The sequence below is a fragment of the Anguilla anguilla genome, chromosome 4, assembly GCF_013347855.1.
Source record: "Anguilla anguilla isolate fAngAng1 chromosome 4, fAngAng1.pri, whole genome shotgun sequence".
In the NCBI taxonomy this organism is placed as follows: Eukaryota; Metazoa; Chordata; class Actinopteri; order Anguilliformes; family Anguillidae; genus Anguilla; species Anguilla anguilla.
The window spans coordinates 7,170,724-7,190,549 of record NC_049204.1 but is presented as its reverse complement, the minus strand read 5'-3'; the positions used below and the strand labels follow the sequence as shown (position 1 = coordinate 7,190,549).

Genomic DNA, 19,826 nt, shown 5'->3' with positions numbered 1-19,826 from the left:
CCCTGGAGGCATGAAGACCTCCCTCTGTATTCCCAACACCTCTCTCTCTCTCTCTCTCTCTCTCTCCCTTTTTGGCATTTCCCTCAACTGAACAGAACATGTGGGGATGATAGTAAAAATCTATAACACGTTAACCCTTTGAAGAGTAGGCTTTTTTGGAATGTTTAAAATTTTTTTTTTAAAGTCAGCGTTCTATAACTGCCAATCACATCAGCATTACAGTGTTCAGTTCTAATCGATTCTACTCACGTATTTCTGATCTTCGACCGATTCGTGCTGATTTTTCAAAATCAGTCTTCACTGCACGCACACGAGGAAACTTCCACACGGATGCCAAAGTAGTATTACAATGGACTGCGGCAGTCGATACACAGAGATTGATCTGAAGAGCTCCTTCAAAGGCAAAAGCGGAAAATCGGGGAGGTCAGGAAACCAGGGAAAGAGGTGGAAGAGAAAAGGACAGGAGATTAAAGACCAAAAGTCAGGAAGATTAGACTTCAGTAAAACCCCTTTAAACAGGACTTTGCATATAACATGTAAGGAACGGCCTGTGGATGCAATAGGGTTGTCTGATCTTCGGTCATCCAAAAATGACCTTTGTTACACCAGCCATAGCCAAAAACAAAAAGAAACCCCCCTTGTTCCCAGCAAAGTCATCACACAGACGAGATAAGATGCAAGTCATGACACACCTCACTCCATTACCTAAAAGGCTGGGAGAAAACTTTGGGGGGGGGGGGGGAGTCGGGGGGAGTCACACCCACACCCTCATGCACCTGGCCTAATTATGGTCGCACCAGTGGGAATGTTGAAACTTAACATTCAGAAATTTACCAAAAATCCTACATGATAAAATGCTCAGCGTAAAATCAAGGGTACATGTGATCCCCATTGTGCTCGTAATGTTCTAGAGTTGAATTAACAGCAGACATTTTACTGTATACATGCGGAGCAGGCCTGTATTACATTCTATTACAGGTGTTTAGTGGACACTCTTATCCAGAGCGACTTACACAACATTTACATAGTATCCAATTATAGAGCTGGATATATACTGAAGCAATTCAGGTTAAGTACCTTGCTCAAGGGTACAACGGCAGTGTCCTACCCGGGAATCGAACCTGCAACTTTTCGGTTACAAGTCCAGTTCCTTACCCACTGCGCTACACTCCGTCCTACATTCTATTACAGGTATTTAGTGGACGCTCTTATCCAGAGCGACTTACACAACTTTTTTACACAACATTTACATTGTATCCAATTATACAGCTGGATATATACTGAAGAAATGCAGGTCAAGTACCTTGTTCAAGGGTACAACGGCAGCGACCTACTAGGGAATCGAACGTGCAACCTTCCGGTTACAAGGCCAACTCGCAGACCTCTGAGGAAAAGGGATCAGCCTCGCATCACACAGAGCTCTGCTCGAGACTTCCGTGCAAAAAAAAAAAACGGGCCCGTCCGCTTCACACCGATGGCAAAATAACCTCAGCGAGGCGCCAGCAAAATTTGACCAATCAGAATGCAAAGAGCCCGAGCATGTGACCAGTGGGGGCAGCTGGGCCGGAGGGCTGGCCGAGCAGCCCGGACCCAGGCATCTGGTCAACGCAGGCGGGTTGATGCTCTCTCGTCTGTCTACACTGGGAGGTCCAGACCCGTGAACAAAAAAAAAAACAAAAAAAAAAAAACAAAAAGCCCAGATGTTTCCGAGGGGGTCCTCCGCACAGCCAGATGTGAGGCGGTTCAGGTTTTCGGGAGGCGTGAGAACGGGGACGGGACGGGACGAGCGCGCGCCCACACACAAAAGGAGCACTTCAGAGTTCAGCGCGGTCTCTGCGGTCGGGACGCGACTCCTCGACCTTGGCCCGATGACATCAGCCAGGCGTTCAGCCTGGACCCGTTTCCCCCAGAGGGAGGCGTGGAGACGAAGCTGTTCGCTGTTCTCGTTGCCAAGGGAATTTTTCGGGGGGGGGGGGGGGGGGGTTTGGGGGACATGGGGATATGCGGGTTGCAATGTGCGTGGAAGGTGGTCTCTTCACAAGTCATCACACAAACAAACACACACATACACACACACAAACACACACACACATATACACACACACAAACACACACACACATATACACACACACACTCACACACATACATGCCCACACAAACACAAACACACAAATAAGCCTATATTCTCATAAGCACACATACATGCACACGCATACGCAAACATACACACACACATAAGGCTATATTCTCATAAGCACACACACATGCACACGCATACGCAAACATATACACACACACACACAAGGCTTTATTATCATAAGCACATGCACACACACATGCACACACATACACACGCATACACACGCATACACACACACACACAAGGCTTTATTGTCATGAGCACACACACATGCACACGCATACACACACACATATACACACACACACACAAGGCTTTATTATCATAAGCACACGCACACACACATGCACACGCATACACACGCATACACACGCATACACACACATACACACGCATACACACGCATACACACACACAAAGCTTTATTGTCATAAGCACACACAGAAGTCTGGATTATACAAGCTCTCGGCTACCGCCAAATACCCTGAGTAAGATCTGGCGAAATCAAAGGACAGCGCTTTTTACATGACTGAGATCCAACACATTTTTCTGCTATTTGGAAAGTCAAATGCCAGAACTTTATTTAGTGTTTAAACAGTGACCACAACGAAAATAAATTAAAGGCATCCATCCTTTTTTTTTTTTATTACATTTTTTTGTTTTGTTATCGAGTACCCTTTACAAGAAAAATAACTGCAGTCATTTTACTGGCACTACACATGAAGTTATATATCAGAATAGATGTGGCCTTTAAAAATTTTGTTAAATAAAGTTTTATTGTTTCTTACAAAAATAGTTCCTTATCCCTGAACTTTCCCTCACTATCAACCGAATGCCTCCATCATTCTCTTTCTCTTTCTATGCCATTTTTCTGCTCCCTTTCTTTCTTCTTTTGACATCTGTCAGTTTTCTTGGCTAACCCTTTGAAGAGTACGTTTTTGGAATGTTTTTTTTTCTCCAGAATTGAAGCCAGTGTTCTAGAATTACATTGCTGAAAAATTACCAGCAGTTATTGTAACCTTCAGTCAAGAACATTCTAATCACATGATTGTGATCTTACACCTTAAAGAGCTGGAAACCGATCGCACAAAACAGTAGCTTCCCTTTCCAGACGCGGGAGAGACAGAGCATCTGAAGTTGAGGCAAATATCCGAATTTCCCCGTGTCCCCATCTCAGTGCTTTCTCTTTCTGTCTCTTCCGAAAGGAACCGCTTGACCCATGTCGACGCCCAGACAAAATGGCGGCCTTTCCCTGTGCGAGGCTGCGCTGCAGTCTGCGGAGTGAAAAGAAGCGGCTGGTGACACCATGTCTTTTTGGAGGATGGACTGCATTTATATAGCGCTTTTATCCAAAGCGCTTTACAATTGATGCCTCTCATTCGCCAGAGCGGTTAGGGGTTAGGTGTCTTGCTCAAGGACACTTCGACATGCCCAGGCCGGGTTTTTGAACCGACAACCCTCCGACTGCCAGACAATCGGTCTTACCTCCTGAGCTATGTAGCTATGTTGCTATGTCAAGGAGGACCGTGGACCTCCGCACTCTCCCAAATTGACAGTGGGGGTTTGCGCAAGAGCACGGCTGCAGTCGCAAATGAGCGAAAGTTCTAAATTAGGGTGGGAACTGCGCACGTCCCGCTTTGGGTGCCAAATCAATATAGAAATTAATTAATAAACAAACCTGTAAATACCAGACAGAAAGTAGAAAGGTTGGAATTGAGAGCCAGTAATACTGTCACATTGGACTCTGTGTAAATTGGGGCGGAGTTTCAGGAATGCCTGGGACAAAAATTAGGCTACATCTAGAATGCCATCAGTAATGATGGTATTTCTGCTAGAAATACACATTGGTGATCTTGTGAACTAGTATAAATAGCAGATGTGCGTTTGCACTGTACTGTTGAAACGGTCTGACAGCAATCACTGTAATTAGCCTCGCTTCTTCATGTGGAAAGCTGACCTAAATGTTGTGATAATTAAAGCTAGCCAAGTCTTGTCTCTCTCTTTCACACTCTTCCCTCCCTGGAGCTCCTGTTCAATGGAGTGAAGTTCAGAAAGATGAACTCAAGAGAGAGAGAGCCATAGGGCAAGCCACACACACACACACACACACACTCACTCACACACACACACACACACACACTCACCCTCTCACAGACATACTCACACATACACACATGCACACACTCACACTCACACACACGCACACACTCACATACAAGTACACACACGCTCACACTCTCTCACACACACACATGCACACACACATGCACACACTCACACACACGCACACACTCACATACAAGCACACACGCTCACACTCTCTCACACACACACACGCATACACACATGCACACACTCACACACACGCACACACTCACATACAAGCACACATACGCTCACACTCTCACACACACAAACACACACGCACACACACACTCACGCTCACTATAGAGGCAGCGTTCTTTCTCATTATCATCGGTCCCCTCACTTGACTGACAGGCCGTGCCAGCGCCGTTTCCAGACCACATCCAGGGGAAACGTTCATTTATGGGTGCGTGGTGAAATCGACGATAACCACATTATAAAAAAAAATTAAGTGTGCTTCCTCCCCCTATAAAAAAAAATGAAGTGTGCAGACTGGCTGTGCAGACTCTCTTTATCGCACGGCCGTTTCTGAGTGAGCTGAGGAGGGGAAGTAAGGGCAGACGAGGGGCAGGAAGGGGGGTGGGGGGGGGGGGGGGGGGGGGGGGGGGTGGTGGATTTAAGGGCAAAAAGGTGAAAGCCCAAGAGAGCCCCCTTCCCCCAACCACTACCCCTGCCCCCCCCCCCCCCCCCCCCCCCCCCCCCCAACCCCCGCTCCTCAAGTTCCCACTATGCTCCAAATTCCAAACGAGCTAACTCACCACTAAAACCATCAGCCCTGGGTCAGCTAGCCCTGATAACACACACACACACACAAATGCACAGGCACAGACAAACTTGCATGCACACGCACACACACACACACACACACACACGCACGCACGCACGCAGGCACACACACACACACACGCATGCACACACACATATACACACACACGTGCACACACACACACACACATCTCTTTTGCCCCATTAATCTGGGAAAGATGGGTTTTTCCCTTCCTGTGCAGGTGGATGGATTAACGGACTCCAGAGATGAAAGAGAGCTCTGGACAGGAGGTCTGGCCCCCCCACAGCCCTCCGCTAGCCTCTCTCTATCCCCTGCTCCGCAGTGTGAGCGGGACGGGGGGAATGTTAATAACCGTCGCCCCTCGCTCCCCCCTCACCCACCCACCGCCCCCCCCCAGCCTCTTTAATTCCTCTTATGGGTCATTCTCTGAGGGTCAGGGAAGAGTAAACACGCGGTGCTGGGTCATTAATCTGCCCCGGCCTGGCCTGTCGTGTGGAGAGCAGGGCCTGGAGACCTGGCAGTGCTCACACTCGCTGACAGTCTGGTGAGAAAGTGCCACAGCCTTCCCCTCCTCTCCTCTTCCTCCCCCTCCCTTCCTCTCCTCTTCCTCCTCCTCCCTTCCTCTCCTCTTCCTCCCCCTCCCTTCCTCTCCTCTCCTCTCCTCTTCCTCCTGCTCCTCTCCTCTCCTCTTCCTCCCCTCCTCTCCTCTCCTCTTCCTCCCCGTCTCTCCTCTCCGCTTCTTCCCCCTCATCTCCTCTCCTCTTCCTCCCCCTCCCCTCCTCTCCTCTCTACTTCCTCCCCGTCTCTCTCTCTCTCTCACTGTCTCTACTTGTCTCTCGCGTTTTCTCTGTCTCTATCTGTCACTGTCTCTCGCTCTCCTCCTTGCTCTCTCTATCTCTCTCATTCTGTCTCTCACACTCATCCTTGCTCTCTCTATCTCTCTCATTCTGTCTCTCACACTCATCCTTGCCCTCTCTGTCTCTCTCATTCTGTCTCCTACTCTCATCCTTGCTCTCTCTATCTCTCTCATTTTGTCGGTCTCTCACTCTCCTCCTTGCTCTCTCTATCTCTCTCGTTCTGTCTTCCTCTCTCTCTCTCTCTCTTTCTGTGTCACTCTATCTCATGTTTTATCGGTATTTTAATCGAAAGAGTGACAGGGTGGAAAGATGACTGAAGACTCGGGGCCAGTTGAAACAGCTCATAATCATTACATTACATTACATTACAGGCATTTGGCAGACGCTCTTATCCAGAGCGACGTACAACAAAGTGTATAACCATAACCAGGAACAAGTGTGTCGAAAACCCTAGAGAGAAGTACCAAGTTCCAAGTGCAGGGAACAACCGCATAGTTCAACTTGGACCCTGTAGGTTAAACTGATTAACACTAACACAAACAAGAACAGCAACAACGCAGTCTATGCAAAATTACAAGCAGTAATCTTCATGATGAGAGGTGTTGCTGTGCTCCTTTACGTTTCCACCGAGCTCTTTCCACTTTCCTTAAAGCGAAGCCCGGTAAAACCTTTCATCAGAAAGCTGTCCTTTTTTTGTCTGAAACTGTTTCAGAGAGCGCACAGTCATACTGTAAATATGCGACAGGACCGTGCGGGGGGAGGGGGGCACAGGGAGGGAGAGAGCCTCAGTCTGATATCGCCTCTGTTTCTTGAAGCTTGAAAGTTCTGGTTTTCCTTCTTTTTTTTCTAAAATCACCCATTTTGGTCAATCTGTTCATTTGAACTCAAGTCACCTCACATGCCATTCTGAGCTGAGAGGGGAGGGACCCTTGCCCTTTCTGTAATTGACTTGAGTGTGTGTGTGTGTGCGTGCGTGCGTGTGAGTGTGTGTGTCTGCGTGCATGTGTGTGTGCGTACGTGCGTGTGTGTCTGCGTGCATGCATGTCAGTGTGTGTGTGTCTGTGTGCATGCATATGAGTGTGTGTGTGTGCGCATGCGTCTGTGTGTCTGTTTGTGTGTGTGTGTGTATGTGTGTGTGTGTGTGCGTGTGTGTGTGTGTGTATGTGTGTGCGTGTGTGTATGTGTGTGTGTGTGTGTGTGTGTATGTGTGTGTGTGTGTATGTGTGTGTGTATGTGTGTGTGTGTGTATGTGTGTGTATGTGTGTGTGCGTATGTGTGTGTGTGTGTGTGGGTGTGTATGTGTGTGGGTGTGTGTGTGTGTGTATGTGTGTGTGTGTGTGTGAGTGTGTGTGCGTATGTGTGTGTGTGTGTGTGGGTGTGTGTGTGTGCGTATGTGTGTGTGTGTGTGTGGGTGTGTATGTGTGTGGGTGTGTGTGTGTGTGTATGTGTGTGTGTGAGTGTGTGTGGGTGTGTGTGTGTGTGTATGTGTGTGTGTGTGTGTGAGTGTGAGTGTGTGTGTGTGTGTGTGTGTGTGTGTGTGTGCATGTGCTTGTCTGCACGGCTCTCGTCCATCCCGGAATGGTGCAATGAGAGGGGAATGACCTATCCCACAATCCCACACACAGGAAGGGCATGAGGATGACAACTCATCCTTCTTCTCAACACGAAAAAGAAAGAACAGAAAGGGTGGATGATAAAAATATTTAACTGTTCTTTAATCAGCGTGCCAGCTGGGAAAACACTGCTGCTGATACGTGGCAAAGAAACAGCTGAGAAAAACATGACCGACAATGTAGTTATCGTCTAATGAAAAACTAGTCAAAATTTGTGTTGATGATGATAATATCCATAGCAGTGATGAAAAAGACAAAAAAAATAATAATTCTGTTTGATGAACACCCATAAAACATGAGATAGAGAGAGAGAGTGAAGGAGACAGAGAGAGAAAGAGAGGAAGACAGAACGAGAGAGATAGAGAGAGCAAGGAGGAGAGTGAGAGACCGACAAAATGAAAGAGATAGAGAGAGCAAGGATGAGAGTAGGTCGGTTGGCATTGGCACAGGATTCGGTACCACCTTATGGGACCCACCCAACTTGGGAAATCATTTTTGATTAATATATGTAATTATTTCGTTCTCAACGATCAATGGGCCAAACAGTGTCAAGGCAGACCACATATGACCACGAGGTCAGTTGTCTTGGTTTTCAGTTTGACTATCAGATAAAAATTATGAAACTACTTTTAAGATTCTTGAAAAGAGATAGCGTATCGCTTAGAAGACGGATGTGACATATCAATCTTGCAATCAATGGCGTTGCTGTCCTATTTATATCAACACACAGAAAGTGACTAGATGGAAGTTTGTTGATACCAGTGATGAAGCTCATTTATATTTAGATTACCGAATGCTTTCGTTCGCCAATCGATAACTTATTTGGATCCGTGTTTTCCCAAGCGCGTTTTCTGCAAGCTGGTTGTCACTTTTTTTATGAGGGAGGAGAAATGAAAGCCTACTGCACCTAAACTATTAGATTGTGAAGGATTTATACAGATACACTTTTCAATCGTTGTCATATTTTGATCAAAATCATAAACTGTTGATTTACGTTGCACACAGTTCATCCTTCTTAATTTGATCTTTAAACCGCTTGGCCTAAAAGTTCGATCATTCGCATTTCAATCTTTGTGTGAAGGATCATAAAAAAACATCAAGTTCCTCGACCGTTACGTTCCCGTTATAAAAAATGTTCATGTTGCACGAGAACACGCCCAGCCCCAGTCCTGGGGCGTGATTGGCTGATGGTGATTTCGGAACTACGGGTGAATCCGCCCCACTCAGGTTGAGCGGCATAGGCGATTGAGGCGAAGTTTGCCCCAATAAATGAGGAGCGCCGGCTGTAAAATTAAAAAAGAAAGCGACGACAGGACATTTTACAGCACTACAACCAGACAAACAGAGGAATGGGAAAGGAAGGCATATAGGCAGTGGTCCGGGAAGAGAAGAGGAGAGCTGCGCTAACCAACTGAAGTGGCAAAACACATATTTCGGATACTTTTGGACAGCACCGTTCCGGGACAGGATATCCAAACTTTTTCAGCTCTGTCAGAACGTAGGAACACACGATTCTCCAGAGGAACAACAGGTATGGGTTCTCTTTAAAATTCAGTATTATTATTATTATTATTGTTGACGCCCTTATTCTGGATGACATATCCACGCAATAAACTAAATATTAAGATTCCAATGGTCTTAACAACAAATCAAAAAATTAGCAAGAACTGAACAAATGCACTCCTGAGACCTCCTGTGCCACTATTTGCTCGTTTACTTTTGCTGCAGTGAACTGTTTGGGGAAAAGCTAGAAACAGGGAAATTCACTTATACAGTAGACAAATGAACATAATGTCAAATAAAAGAGTCATGTTCTGTATTTGGTTGCATATTATTTGCAGGCCATGACTTCCTGATGTCTGTGACCTATGAACATCATCAGTGTCTGGATATCTTATTTTCAGGTTGTCCTACAAGCGATACAAAAACTCTTTGCATTTGAATGGATCTCTATGGGTTTAAGTCATTTAAGAATTGTTTCTCCTGATTAATTTTCCTGTTGAACTCAATGGAAAAAATATTCAGGAGAAACAATGCTTGTAGTATCTACTGCATATCTGACAGCAGCACGGTGGTTTGAGGCTCATTTGATACCTTGGACCCTTGACGACTTAAAGCCATTTAGCCAACAAATGTGTTCCATACTGTATCAGCATAATTTACAGCTGAATCTAGTCCCATCCCCCAATTCTCATAGAGATCCATTCAAATGCAAAGAGTTTTTGTCATTTTGATTTCAAGTAACAACCTTGCTTCACCAGAAACGCTGATGTATTAAGTGACCAGAAATTCTGTTTAAAAAATATTTATGACTGAGAGGTGAAAAAATACCCCCCGATTTTTTCGTTCGGCACGCAGAGTGTAACAGCAATCAGATATAATATATTGCTGGGCTGAAGCTGGCGTCCCAGCGACAAAATTATTTACTGTCTGTTATCCACCAGAGAATTTGGGGTGTATTTAAATTAAAAAAAATATCTCATCAGGGCTGTACAGTGCTCCCATTTTAGGAGCAAATGCTCCTTAAAATTGATGTGTGCTATCTGGAAGAATAATTTAGGAGCACATCTAATTGGGATGCTTTAGTGTGCTCCTAAATTTTTTAACTTAGGAACAAATGTGCTCCAGGGAAAATGTTAGCATAGAGCCCCGCTCACGTGTCACATATTCTGAACATATCTGAACGTCATTATAGTTACTAACTGTGTTCTGGCAGGTCCGAGACTTGGAGACTCGATGATGTCACCAGTGTCACCTCGAACGCTCGCCCGCGCAGCGGCGCCCTCTGCTGTCTGACAGGGGGAAAGGCGCGACGGGGGTGGGGGCCATGGAGTCCGCGCTGGCGGACGGGATGAACGCGGAGATCGTGGCGCACTACAACCACACGGGGAAGTGGGGCCGGCCGCACGGCGCGGGCGACGGCGGCGGGCCGTACAAGACGGCGCTGCTGCTGCTGATCGGCGCGCTGATCGCGCTGGAGAACGTGTCCGTGCTGCTGGCGCTGTGGCGCAGCGGGCGCCTGCACAGCCGCATGTACGCCCTGATCGGCAACCTGGCGCTGTCCGACCTGCTGGCGGGCGTGGCCTACGTGGTCAACATCTTCACCTCGGGGCGCAACACCTTCTTCCTCACGCCCGTGCAGTGGCTGGCGCGCGAGGGCAGCATGTTCGTGGCGCTGAGCGCCTCCATCTTCAGCCTGCTGGCCATCGGCGTGGAGCGGCACACCACCATGGTGCGGCTGCAGCCCTGCGAGTCCGCGAGGCGGGGCCGGCTCCCGGGGCTCCTAGTGGCCTGCTGGGCGGTGTCGCTGCTCCTCGGCGCCCTCCCCAGCCTGGGGTGGAACTGCAGGGGCCGGCTGGAGAGCTGCTCCACCGTGCTGCCGCTCTACGCCAAGAGCTACGTGGCGTTCTGCGCCTGCGTGTTCACGGTGCTGCTGGTGGCCGTGGTGGCGCTCTACACGCGCATCTACCGCCTGGTGACGTCCAGCGGGCGGCGGGTGAGCGGGCGTCCGTCGGAGCGCTCGCTGGCGCTGCTGCGCACCGTGGCGATCGTGCTGGGCGTGTTCGTGGTGTGCTGGGCGCCCCTCTTCCTCCTGCTGCTGCTGGACGTGGGCTGCAGCCCCCGGCGCTGCCCCGTCCTGTACCAGGTGGACTGGTTCATCGCCCTGGCGGTGCTCAACTCCGCCCTCAACCCGCTCATCTACACCCTGTCCAGCCGGGAGATGAGGGCCGCCTTCTATCGGCTGCTCTGCTGCTGCTGCAGCCGGCCCCGGCCGGACGCCCCGCCCTCCCGGAACCCCGCCGTCCCGCGCCCGGGCGTCATCGCGCCCACGCCGGAGAACAGCAAGTCCAGCGTGGGCGGAGTCACCATCGGCGCCACCAAATCCGCGCTGTCCAAGAGCAGGACGGCCACCCCGTTGAGCTCCGGCCACCAGCGGCCTGACCCCGCCCCCGCTCCCGCCCCCGCCCTCTCCTCCGCGCCCCCGCTCCCCGCGGGACCCGCCATCCTGCTCTCCGTGGTTCTGGTCAAAGCCGGGGCCTTCTGGTCAGAGCCTTCCTTCCCTGGGGAGGCTCTGACCCGGTCGGCTCTGCCCGCCCCCGCCCCCGCCCCCGCCCCCGCCCCCGCCCCCTCCTCCGCGCCCCCGCTCCCCGCGGGACCCGCCAGCCTGCTCTCCGTGGTTCTGGTCAAAGCTGGGGCCTTCTGGTCAGAGCCTTCCTTCCCTGGGGAGGCTCTGACCCGGTCGGCTCTGCCCGCCGGCGCCACCGCCTCGTCTCTCTCCAGCCTCGCTCTGGAGTAACTGCCTTTTGACCCCCCCGCGGGGCCTCGCTCGCACCCGGCCCGCGCTGAAGAGAGGCCCCCAAAACTGACGGCGGTGCCTCGGATCCTCCTCAGAAAGGGCGGACCTTCTCGCGCAGCGGCGACTTCGCTCGCGACGCAATATCGGTTCGGGAGTCCTGCCTCCTTTCCCGCCGCTCGGAGATCCGTGCCCGCTTCCCGTGACATCACGAGGAAACGGAGCGACGTGTCACAGGCGGCGGGGAGCCGCGCGGCCCGTCAGTTTGACTGCACACGAACGAGACCGGAGGCGGAGTTCTGTCCCTGTTTAAGCTCTTTAAACGCTAAGTACGTTACGTTACGCTGCGTTGCGTGTATTTAGCGGACGCTTTTATCCAAAGCGACGTACGAAAGTGACGGCGGAGCGATGCTCTTTCGTCCGTAAGGAAAGCACTGCCCTCTTCTGCACCAGCATTTAGTGACGTAAGGCTGAGGCTTCACGAATTCCATAACAGGCCGGAGTCACAATTGGCTGTCAATCATGGAATTGTTCGAACCAATCAAAAGGTTTTGCTCTCTGCAAGGAAACACAGTGATTGGTTCACTTCAGGGGGGAGGACTGGTGGTATATGGTACCTCCACTCATCTTTGGGTTTCATGAAGCCCTATTCTCCAGTCACTGTCAGCATTATAGAAATATAACAATACACAAGGTTTGCGTATATATCATAAGACAATATAAATAGTGAGTAAAATATTTTTTGAGTGCTTTTGTGAACTAGATAAGAGCAGGGGTTTGTAAAATAAAGAAAAACTGTGTGTATTATGCAATGTAAAAGATTGATGGTCTTGTATTTTCAAATAATCTTTCCACCGACCTACCTAAATAGTATTTAATATATGACGAATAATGCTTCTTCAGCATTAAGAATGTTTACTGGCATTAGATGCCTAAAAGTGGTATAGCCGTGAAATGTATTGTGGTGATTTTTCTTTGTGTTATTTGTAAACTGTGATGATTGTTTAACACGCTGACAAAAATTACATTTTCAACAATAAGTTAACAAAAAAAGAACAAAAAATTGGAGCATACAGTACTTTTGCAGTTTGATATTTCCTTTTTAAAAGATCCTGTGGATATGTAAATATATCATTTTGCATGCTGTGATTGCTACAACAGAGACCCCAAATAGAACAATTTGACAGATCAATAAAAACTGGTGCTCACGGGCTAGAATTTAAAAATGTTTGAGCATGTTGTATTCATAGCTTTAATACCAGCACACGTACGATGTATGTCATGTTTATTACACATTTAGAATGTCATAGCATAACCCCACACTGTTTTCTTCACATGCTTCTGAATTAATTTGTCAACATTATATCCAATTATTTTTATGTCTACTTTTACGGTACACACAATGTATATCCAAAGCCTTTAATTTCACACCTAAGACGTCTGTGGGAATTACATTTAAGACAGCAAATGCATAACAGATAATTATAATCGGACAGACAGAATATTTTTATTCACTCATTTTACAAGTTGAGACACATACGTGTTTTTCTTGCACTACCCTAATTACGTTTCTAACCTGAGGGTACTGTTATGGGTTATTGCCGTTTTTTAGCTGTCGTCCTCTGAAGGTGTTGTCTTACACCTTTAGTCTTAACGACCGTTATCTAAAGTGAATGTGGGATTTATTAATGGCGTTAAAATATTGCAGTTGATGATAACCCGATACTACCATCTAGTGGGTAGAAAGAGGCACAACACATGGTGTGTCAATTGAGATGCCGGATGCTGGGCAGAGAATAGCAGGGCATGTATCAGCAAGGAATAAATTAAAGGAATACATTTTAAAAAATGTTCGAATCAAGAGACACACCTAAATATATTTCTTGATCCATTTGTCCACACCGAAAGACCCAAACGAGAATTTGAACCCAGGACCTTCTTGTGGGGAGGCAAGAGCACTGTGCACTGCACCATCAAGCTGCTCGTAGAACAACTAGATAGTTCACTTCCTGTGTTTGAATATCACTTCAGTTTTAGCGTATGTTTTCTTTTGTTCCAGACAGTTTTTTGTGTGCGTATTGAAGGATATTTTACCTATTTTCATAAGTTTAGGATGATTTTCTGGCTTTACAATGGCTGGCACAGGGGAGTTCAGGGGTTTTTTGTTCAATAAAATACATACATACATCAATCCATCCATCCTGGGTAGGGTTGCGGGGGGTGCTGGAGCCAGCATGCATTTGGCGAGAGGCAGTAATAAAATACAAAAAGCAATAAAAAAAAATCAATTTCAGGAGCGAGCACAGCGAGATTCAAATCATTTGTGAGTCAGACGGAAATGGTAAACATGGCAACGTTCTCCATGCATGCGTATCACTCTGACTGTTGATCCGATGCTTGCACTTCCGGAAGACTGCGGGGCTTCACGTGAGATGAGGGGGAAGCGCAAGTGCGCGTCGGCGGGCAAGTCCCAAGTCGTCGTAGAAACGACCGTCTGCAACAACTGTTTGCGCCAGGCGTCCGTCTGGGCATGGGAGAAAGACGGGGCGCTGACGGGAGCGCGTGATCGCCGTTGACAGGGTGACATTTCGGAGCAGACGCTCACCGTACCAACGGCTCAGTCTCTCTCCGCACATCTGGGGGAACGAGAGCCAGCCCCAAACGCGCTCTGGGTCCGGGCCGAGACAGGCTTGCGTCTGGCTTTTAAAGGTCAAAGCCGACTGCCTGTCAAAAACAAATTTATTTAGCCTTGTTATGATCTCATCGCGTAAAGTACACCGGAGTGTCAAGCCTGGAAGATGATTATCTTACCTTCTAACCTTCTGCGGCACAGTTTTGATTTTTTTTTTGTCGACACTCAGTGATTTAGTCACTATGACAACACATAACGAATGGACGATGTTCGACTGAGAAGAAATACACGCTGAAGAGACAAACTATACATTGTACTGACATAATTCAAACGAAACACATTGTCTTGTTACAAAAGGTGCGGTTGAATATTTCAACAAACGTCTTAACATCAGCAAACTGAAAAACTGCTTCCACGCTATAAAATTGCTTTGAGCAGAATGACTTGTGGACTACAATGTGTTTGTAGTCCATCATGCCACATCGGAGCAGCAAAAAAGCAACTTTAAAAAACTGAGCACATGAGCTATACCTTGTGAGACAGGGAAAAGGATTGCTTGAACCAAGACAACAGCCACAGGCAGAATTCTCCTACATGCTCTTAATGAGGACCACCATTCAGCCACAGAACTGTTACTGCTGCAGTGGCTAGAAGCTGTTAATGCACTTCTAGAAACACTCCATTAATACCTGAGGGATTTTTATCTATGGTTTACTTATGAAATGGACAGCACAGATTTTCACATGCACACTATGCGATGTTAAAGTGACTGATCTTGCCTGCAGAGCCTATCCATTTCCATCAGACAAAAAAATAAACACACACACACACATATTAATTCTTTATTTAGGTCCACATTTATAAAATACATCATAGGGGCCCAAATATATTTCAGTTGCTGTCTGATGTCCTTCACTTGAACAGCAGAAAGCGTACCAGTAAGGATAAAGCAAACAAAATGCAGGTTAGACATTTGCATCTCAATTGCACTGACAGGGAACATTATGGGTACAAGCATAATGTTTCCACGCACGCACATACACACACACATACACATACAAACACAATCACACCACACCACACACACACTCTCTCTCTCTGTCACACACACACACCACAGCACACTCACACACACACACACACACACACACACACACACACACACACAGAAGACAAACCTAAAGAAAGCTCCCACTGCCAGAACACCAGCCTGGTGCTCCAGATTGCCCATTGGTGGTTTCTGTGAGCACGAAGACAAAAGAGTCCATCTGGACAGCACCGGCAGGGGTTGCCAGCGTGGGCTCGGCTATACCTAGCTCCCCCCCCCATTTAGGGGTCATGGGGTCATGGCATTTAAAAGCTTGGAGGAAAGGGAGAGAGGGAGGGGGGTCCTTGTCAACGTTGCAGGTGATTCTTGTGCCCATCCTTCCTCACAGCTGGCCTGACAGGGACGAACAGAGAGCAGATTTTTTTTTTGTGTGTCTGTCACGCTTCCGTTCCCTGGCTCAATATGAGGCAGCTCCACCTCCAGCAACAAGACTCGTTAACGACGAAAACAGAATCGGACGGGGTGCAGGTTATCAAGAGTCATCAGAGACAGAGACAGGCAGACTGGCAGACAGACAGACACACACACACACACACACACCGGATATCACTTACTGCCATTTTTGTTATCGGCTTGGCTTATATATAAAAAAACTAATCCACAATCTAGCATTTATTGTATATAGTTTTATTTTGTAAACCCTGCTTTGGAACACAAGGGCCTATATTTCTCACGCCAATAAAGCACTTTGATATTGAATTGTGAGAGTGAGAGAGGGAGGGGGGAGAGAGAGAGAGAGACGAGAGAGAGAGATGGGAAGAGAGAGAGGGGGAGAGAGGAGAGAGGGAGAGAGCTTCTAGACTTAAGGCTCCTCGTGCAGTGTAGTGTCTGCAGACCAGACTACTGCAGAATCAACCAGAGACAGTGTTTCCATTACATATATTTGCTTGTATATAATTTATTTTACTACATGCTAATACAGACCACTATCCACACTACCACATGCTAATACAGACCATTATTCACACTGCTAAATGCGAATACAGACCACTATCCACACTACTACATACAGACCATTATTCACACTGCCACATGCTAATACAGACCATTATTCACACTGCTACATGCTAATACAGACCACTATCCACACTGCTACATGCTAATACAGACCACTATCCACACTGCCACATGCGAATACAGACCACTATTCACACTGCCACATGCTAATACAGACCATTATTCACACTGCTACATGCTAATACAAACCACTGTCCACACTACTACATGCTAATACAGACCACTATCCACACTGCTACATGCTAATACAGACCTCTATCCAACCTGCTACTCACTGATATGAACTGCTTTCCACACTGCCACATGCTAATACAGATCATTATCCACACTGGTACTCTTACATAAGCAATTTAATTTTACTTTAATTACCATGAATTACTACTGCTTATGATATGAGTCGTGGCTTGAAAATGGTGAATCTCAAGAGCCTCATTTTGAGATTCATTGCACAGTGCACACACACACAGACACACACACACACACAAACAACGCACACACACACACACACACACACAGCTGGGGCTTTGTCTCCCCTGAAACACACCCTGTTATTCCTGCATAATCAGGTAATTAATCAGGAAAATGATAATTACTGTACCTGTGAGGCAAAATCCGAAATTCGCAGCATTACGAAACAGGGCCTTAAAAAGCTGCTGTTGACCTGTGGAGGTGGGGTGGCGCTTGTCAGGATTTTGGGAGGTAATCTGAGCACCGCCCCCCCCGACCCATCTCAGTCGCTCCTCTTCTGACCCGTCTCTGATTGCAATCTTCCAGCGGCCCACGTTACTGTCTCACACCTGCCCACACGGGGGGGTTGGGGTTAGGGTTCGGGTTCGGGTTCGGGTTAGGGTTGGGGCACTCTAATTGTCCGAGTCGCACTTCCCCCCATCTCTCTCTCTCATCTCTCTCCCCTCACTTTCTACCCATCTCTCTCCTCTCTCCGACCTCTCTTCTCTCTCCCCCTCACCTTTCACCCCCCCCCCCTCCTCTTTTCCTCTCTCTCTCGCCTCACTCGCTGGGTATATATATCGCATTTGCGATCCAGTCCCCGATATCCCCCAGTGTTATGAGTATGCCTGTTTGTACATTTAATAATATTATTGCCATTATTATAATTATTGTTATTATAGTTATTATTATTAGTAGTAGTAGTAATAATAATACATACATACACATTTATAATGAAGTACTTCAAATACGTGTTTCTATACAGTAAATGGCGCACAAAATTTATCAAAAACCCTCAAACATAAAAGCCGTATAAGCACCATAAAATCATAAAGAGAAACATCATGCATACAGAAAGAGGAACACCATAAAATCTGGGCTAAAAGCTACAATAAAATACAGTGTTTGCCACAGATATATGGCTCTGTGTGTGTGTGTGTGTGTGTGTGTGTGTGTGTGTGTGTGTGTGTGTGCGTGTGCATGTGAGTGTGTGTGTGTATGTGTTTGCGTGGCGATCAAAGTTCCCTGGAGGATGCGAGAAGGAGGGGGAGCGAGTGTGCACTGCCTTTCCAAGTGTGTGTGCGTGTGTGTGTGTATGTCTCTGTGAACATGTGTTTGTGTGTCTGAGTGCAAATGTATAAGGCTGTGTATGTGTGCCTATAGGTCTTTGTGTGTGTGCATTTGTGTGTGCTTGTGTGGGTTTGTGTGTGTGTGTACATATGTGTTTGTGTATGTGTTTGTGTATGCGTGTGTGTTTGTTTGTGGGTCTGTGTGTATGGCTATGTGAATGTTTGCTTGTGTGTGTGTGTGTGAGTGTGCGTGTGTGTTCCTATGTGTGTGTGTGTGTGTGTGCATGTGTTTGTGTGTGTGTGTGTATGTGTGTTCCTATGTGTGTAGGTGTGTGTGTGTGTGTGTAGGTGTGTGTGAGTGTGTGTGAGTGTGTGTGTGTGTGTGAGTGTGTGTGTGTGTGTCTGGCTCTGTAGAGATAACAGGTGCTACAGCCTCACGGCCCCTCTAATCAGGGCTGTCAGCCGCTGCCAAATCAACAGTGGGGTGCAGCGAGAGACTGACTGCCTCCACACTACACACATCATGACAGACAGCTGGACACACACACACGCACACACAAACACACACTCACGCACACACACACACACGCACACACATCATGCACACACATCACACACATCATGCACACACGCACACACACAAAAACACACACTCACACACACACACTCACACGCACACACATCATGCACACACGCACACACACAAACACACACTCACACAGACACACACACACAAACACACTCACACGCACACAGACACACACACACACAGACAGACCCACAGACAAACACACACACATACACACACACACACACAAACACACACCCACACATGCATACACAAACACACACACACGCACGCACACACAGATCCACAATGAATACACACTCTGCGCTGCCTTATAGAACATCCTCACACAAAGCACGACAGACGGAGAGATAACAATCCACTCTCACTCCATGGTCCACAAAAAAACATTACCACAGAAGACATCTGAGGTTTGTAAATAAATAAATAAATAAACAAAGGTTTGGTTTTGTGTGTTAAAAGCCTCTATTCATTTTAACAGATCCCCTCCAAATATATGTGTGCACTTTTGCAGAGGAACAAAACCATCTAACGCACAAAAGAAACCTTTTTTTTTTTTTTCTTTTAAATGCCAGAAACATCAAATGTTCTCTGCGCCCAGAAACATTTCCTACTGGAGGGATCCACCGTCACCATTTTAATTCAGTAGGTTTTTTTCTTTCGTGCGGTCTGTAGTAATGTGTGTAAGGGGAAGGGTGGCTTTTTGTGTGTGGAGACACAGACAATGTGAGGACAGCGTCCTCACAATCCCCGCTGCCCGTCACACTGATAATCACCCGCTGCCGTGTCATTTGGCTCCCTAATGAAAGCAATCCCAGCCCCCCCTTCACTCCGGCACAACCGAAATAATGACTCCCTCACACCCACTCCCCCTACACACACCCCCATTTTCCACCCCATTGCCCCCTGCCTGGTAATAGAAGGGGGGAGTGGGGGGCGGGGGGGGGGCTCTGTTTTAATAAGAAAAGCATGGGTGCGTTCTCAAATGAACCGCTTCTGTCATGCTCCTCCCCCCCCCCTCCTGTTGGAGCTGTTCGGACACAATTCTGCCGGCGTGTTTGTCTTTGGCTCTGTTTGCACGGAGGCGTGCGTGTGTGTGTGTGTGTGTGTGTGTGTGTGTGTGTGT

At 47.6% G+C, this 19,826-nt stretch overlaps 1 protein-coding gene across 1 annotated transcript; it reads left to right on the top strand.

Moving 5' to 3' along the window:
• Nucleotides 1-8,773: 8,773 nt before the first annotated feature.
• On the top strand, nt 8,774-11,840 carry s1pr3a (sphingosine-1-phosphate receptor 3a). The gene is made up of 3 exons (XM_035413299.1): nt 8,774-9,074; nt 10,260-11,623; nt 11,708-11,840. Exons 2-3 carry the CDS (start codon nt 10,371-10,373, stop codon nt 11,838-11,840), a joined length of 1,386 nt encoding a protein of 461 aa, XP_035269190.1. The 5' UTR covers nt 8,774-9,074; nt 10,260-10,370.
• The last annotated feature ends 7,986 nt before the right edge of the window (nt 11,841-19,826 follow it).

Coding starts and splice junctions, on each gene's coding strand:
- s1pr3a (XM_035413299.1), top strand. CDS start 10,371: ATGGAGTCCGCGCTGGCGGACGGGATGAACGCGGAGATCGTGGCGCAC. Junction 11,624..11,707: donor CCTGGGGAGGCTCTGACCCG/GTCGGCTCTGCC, acceptor GGGACCCGCCAG/CCTGCTCTCCGTGGTTCTGG.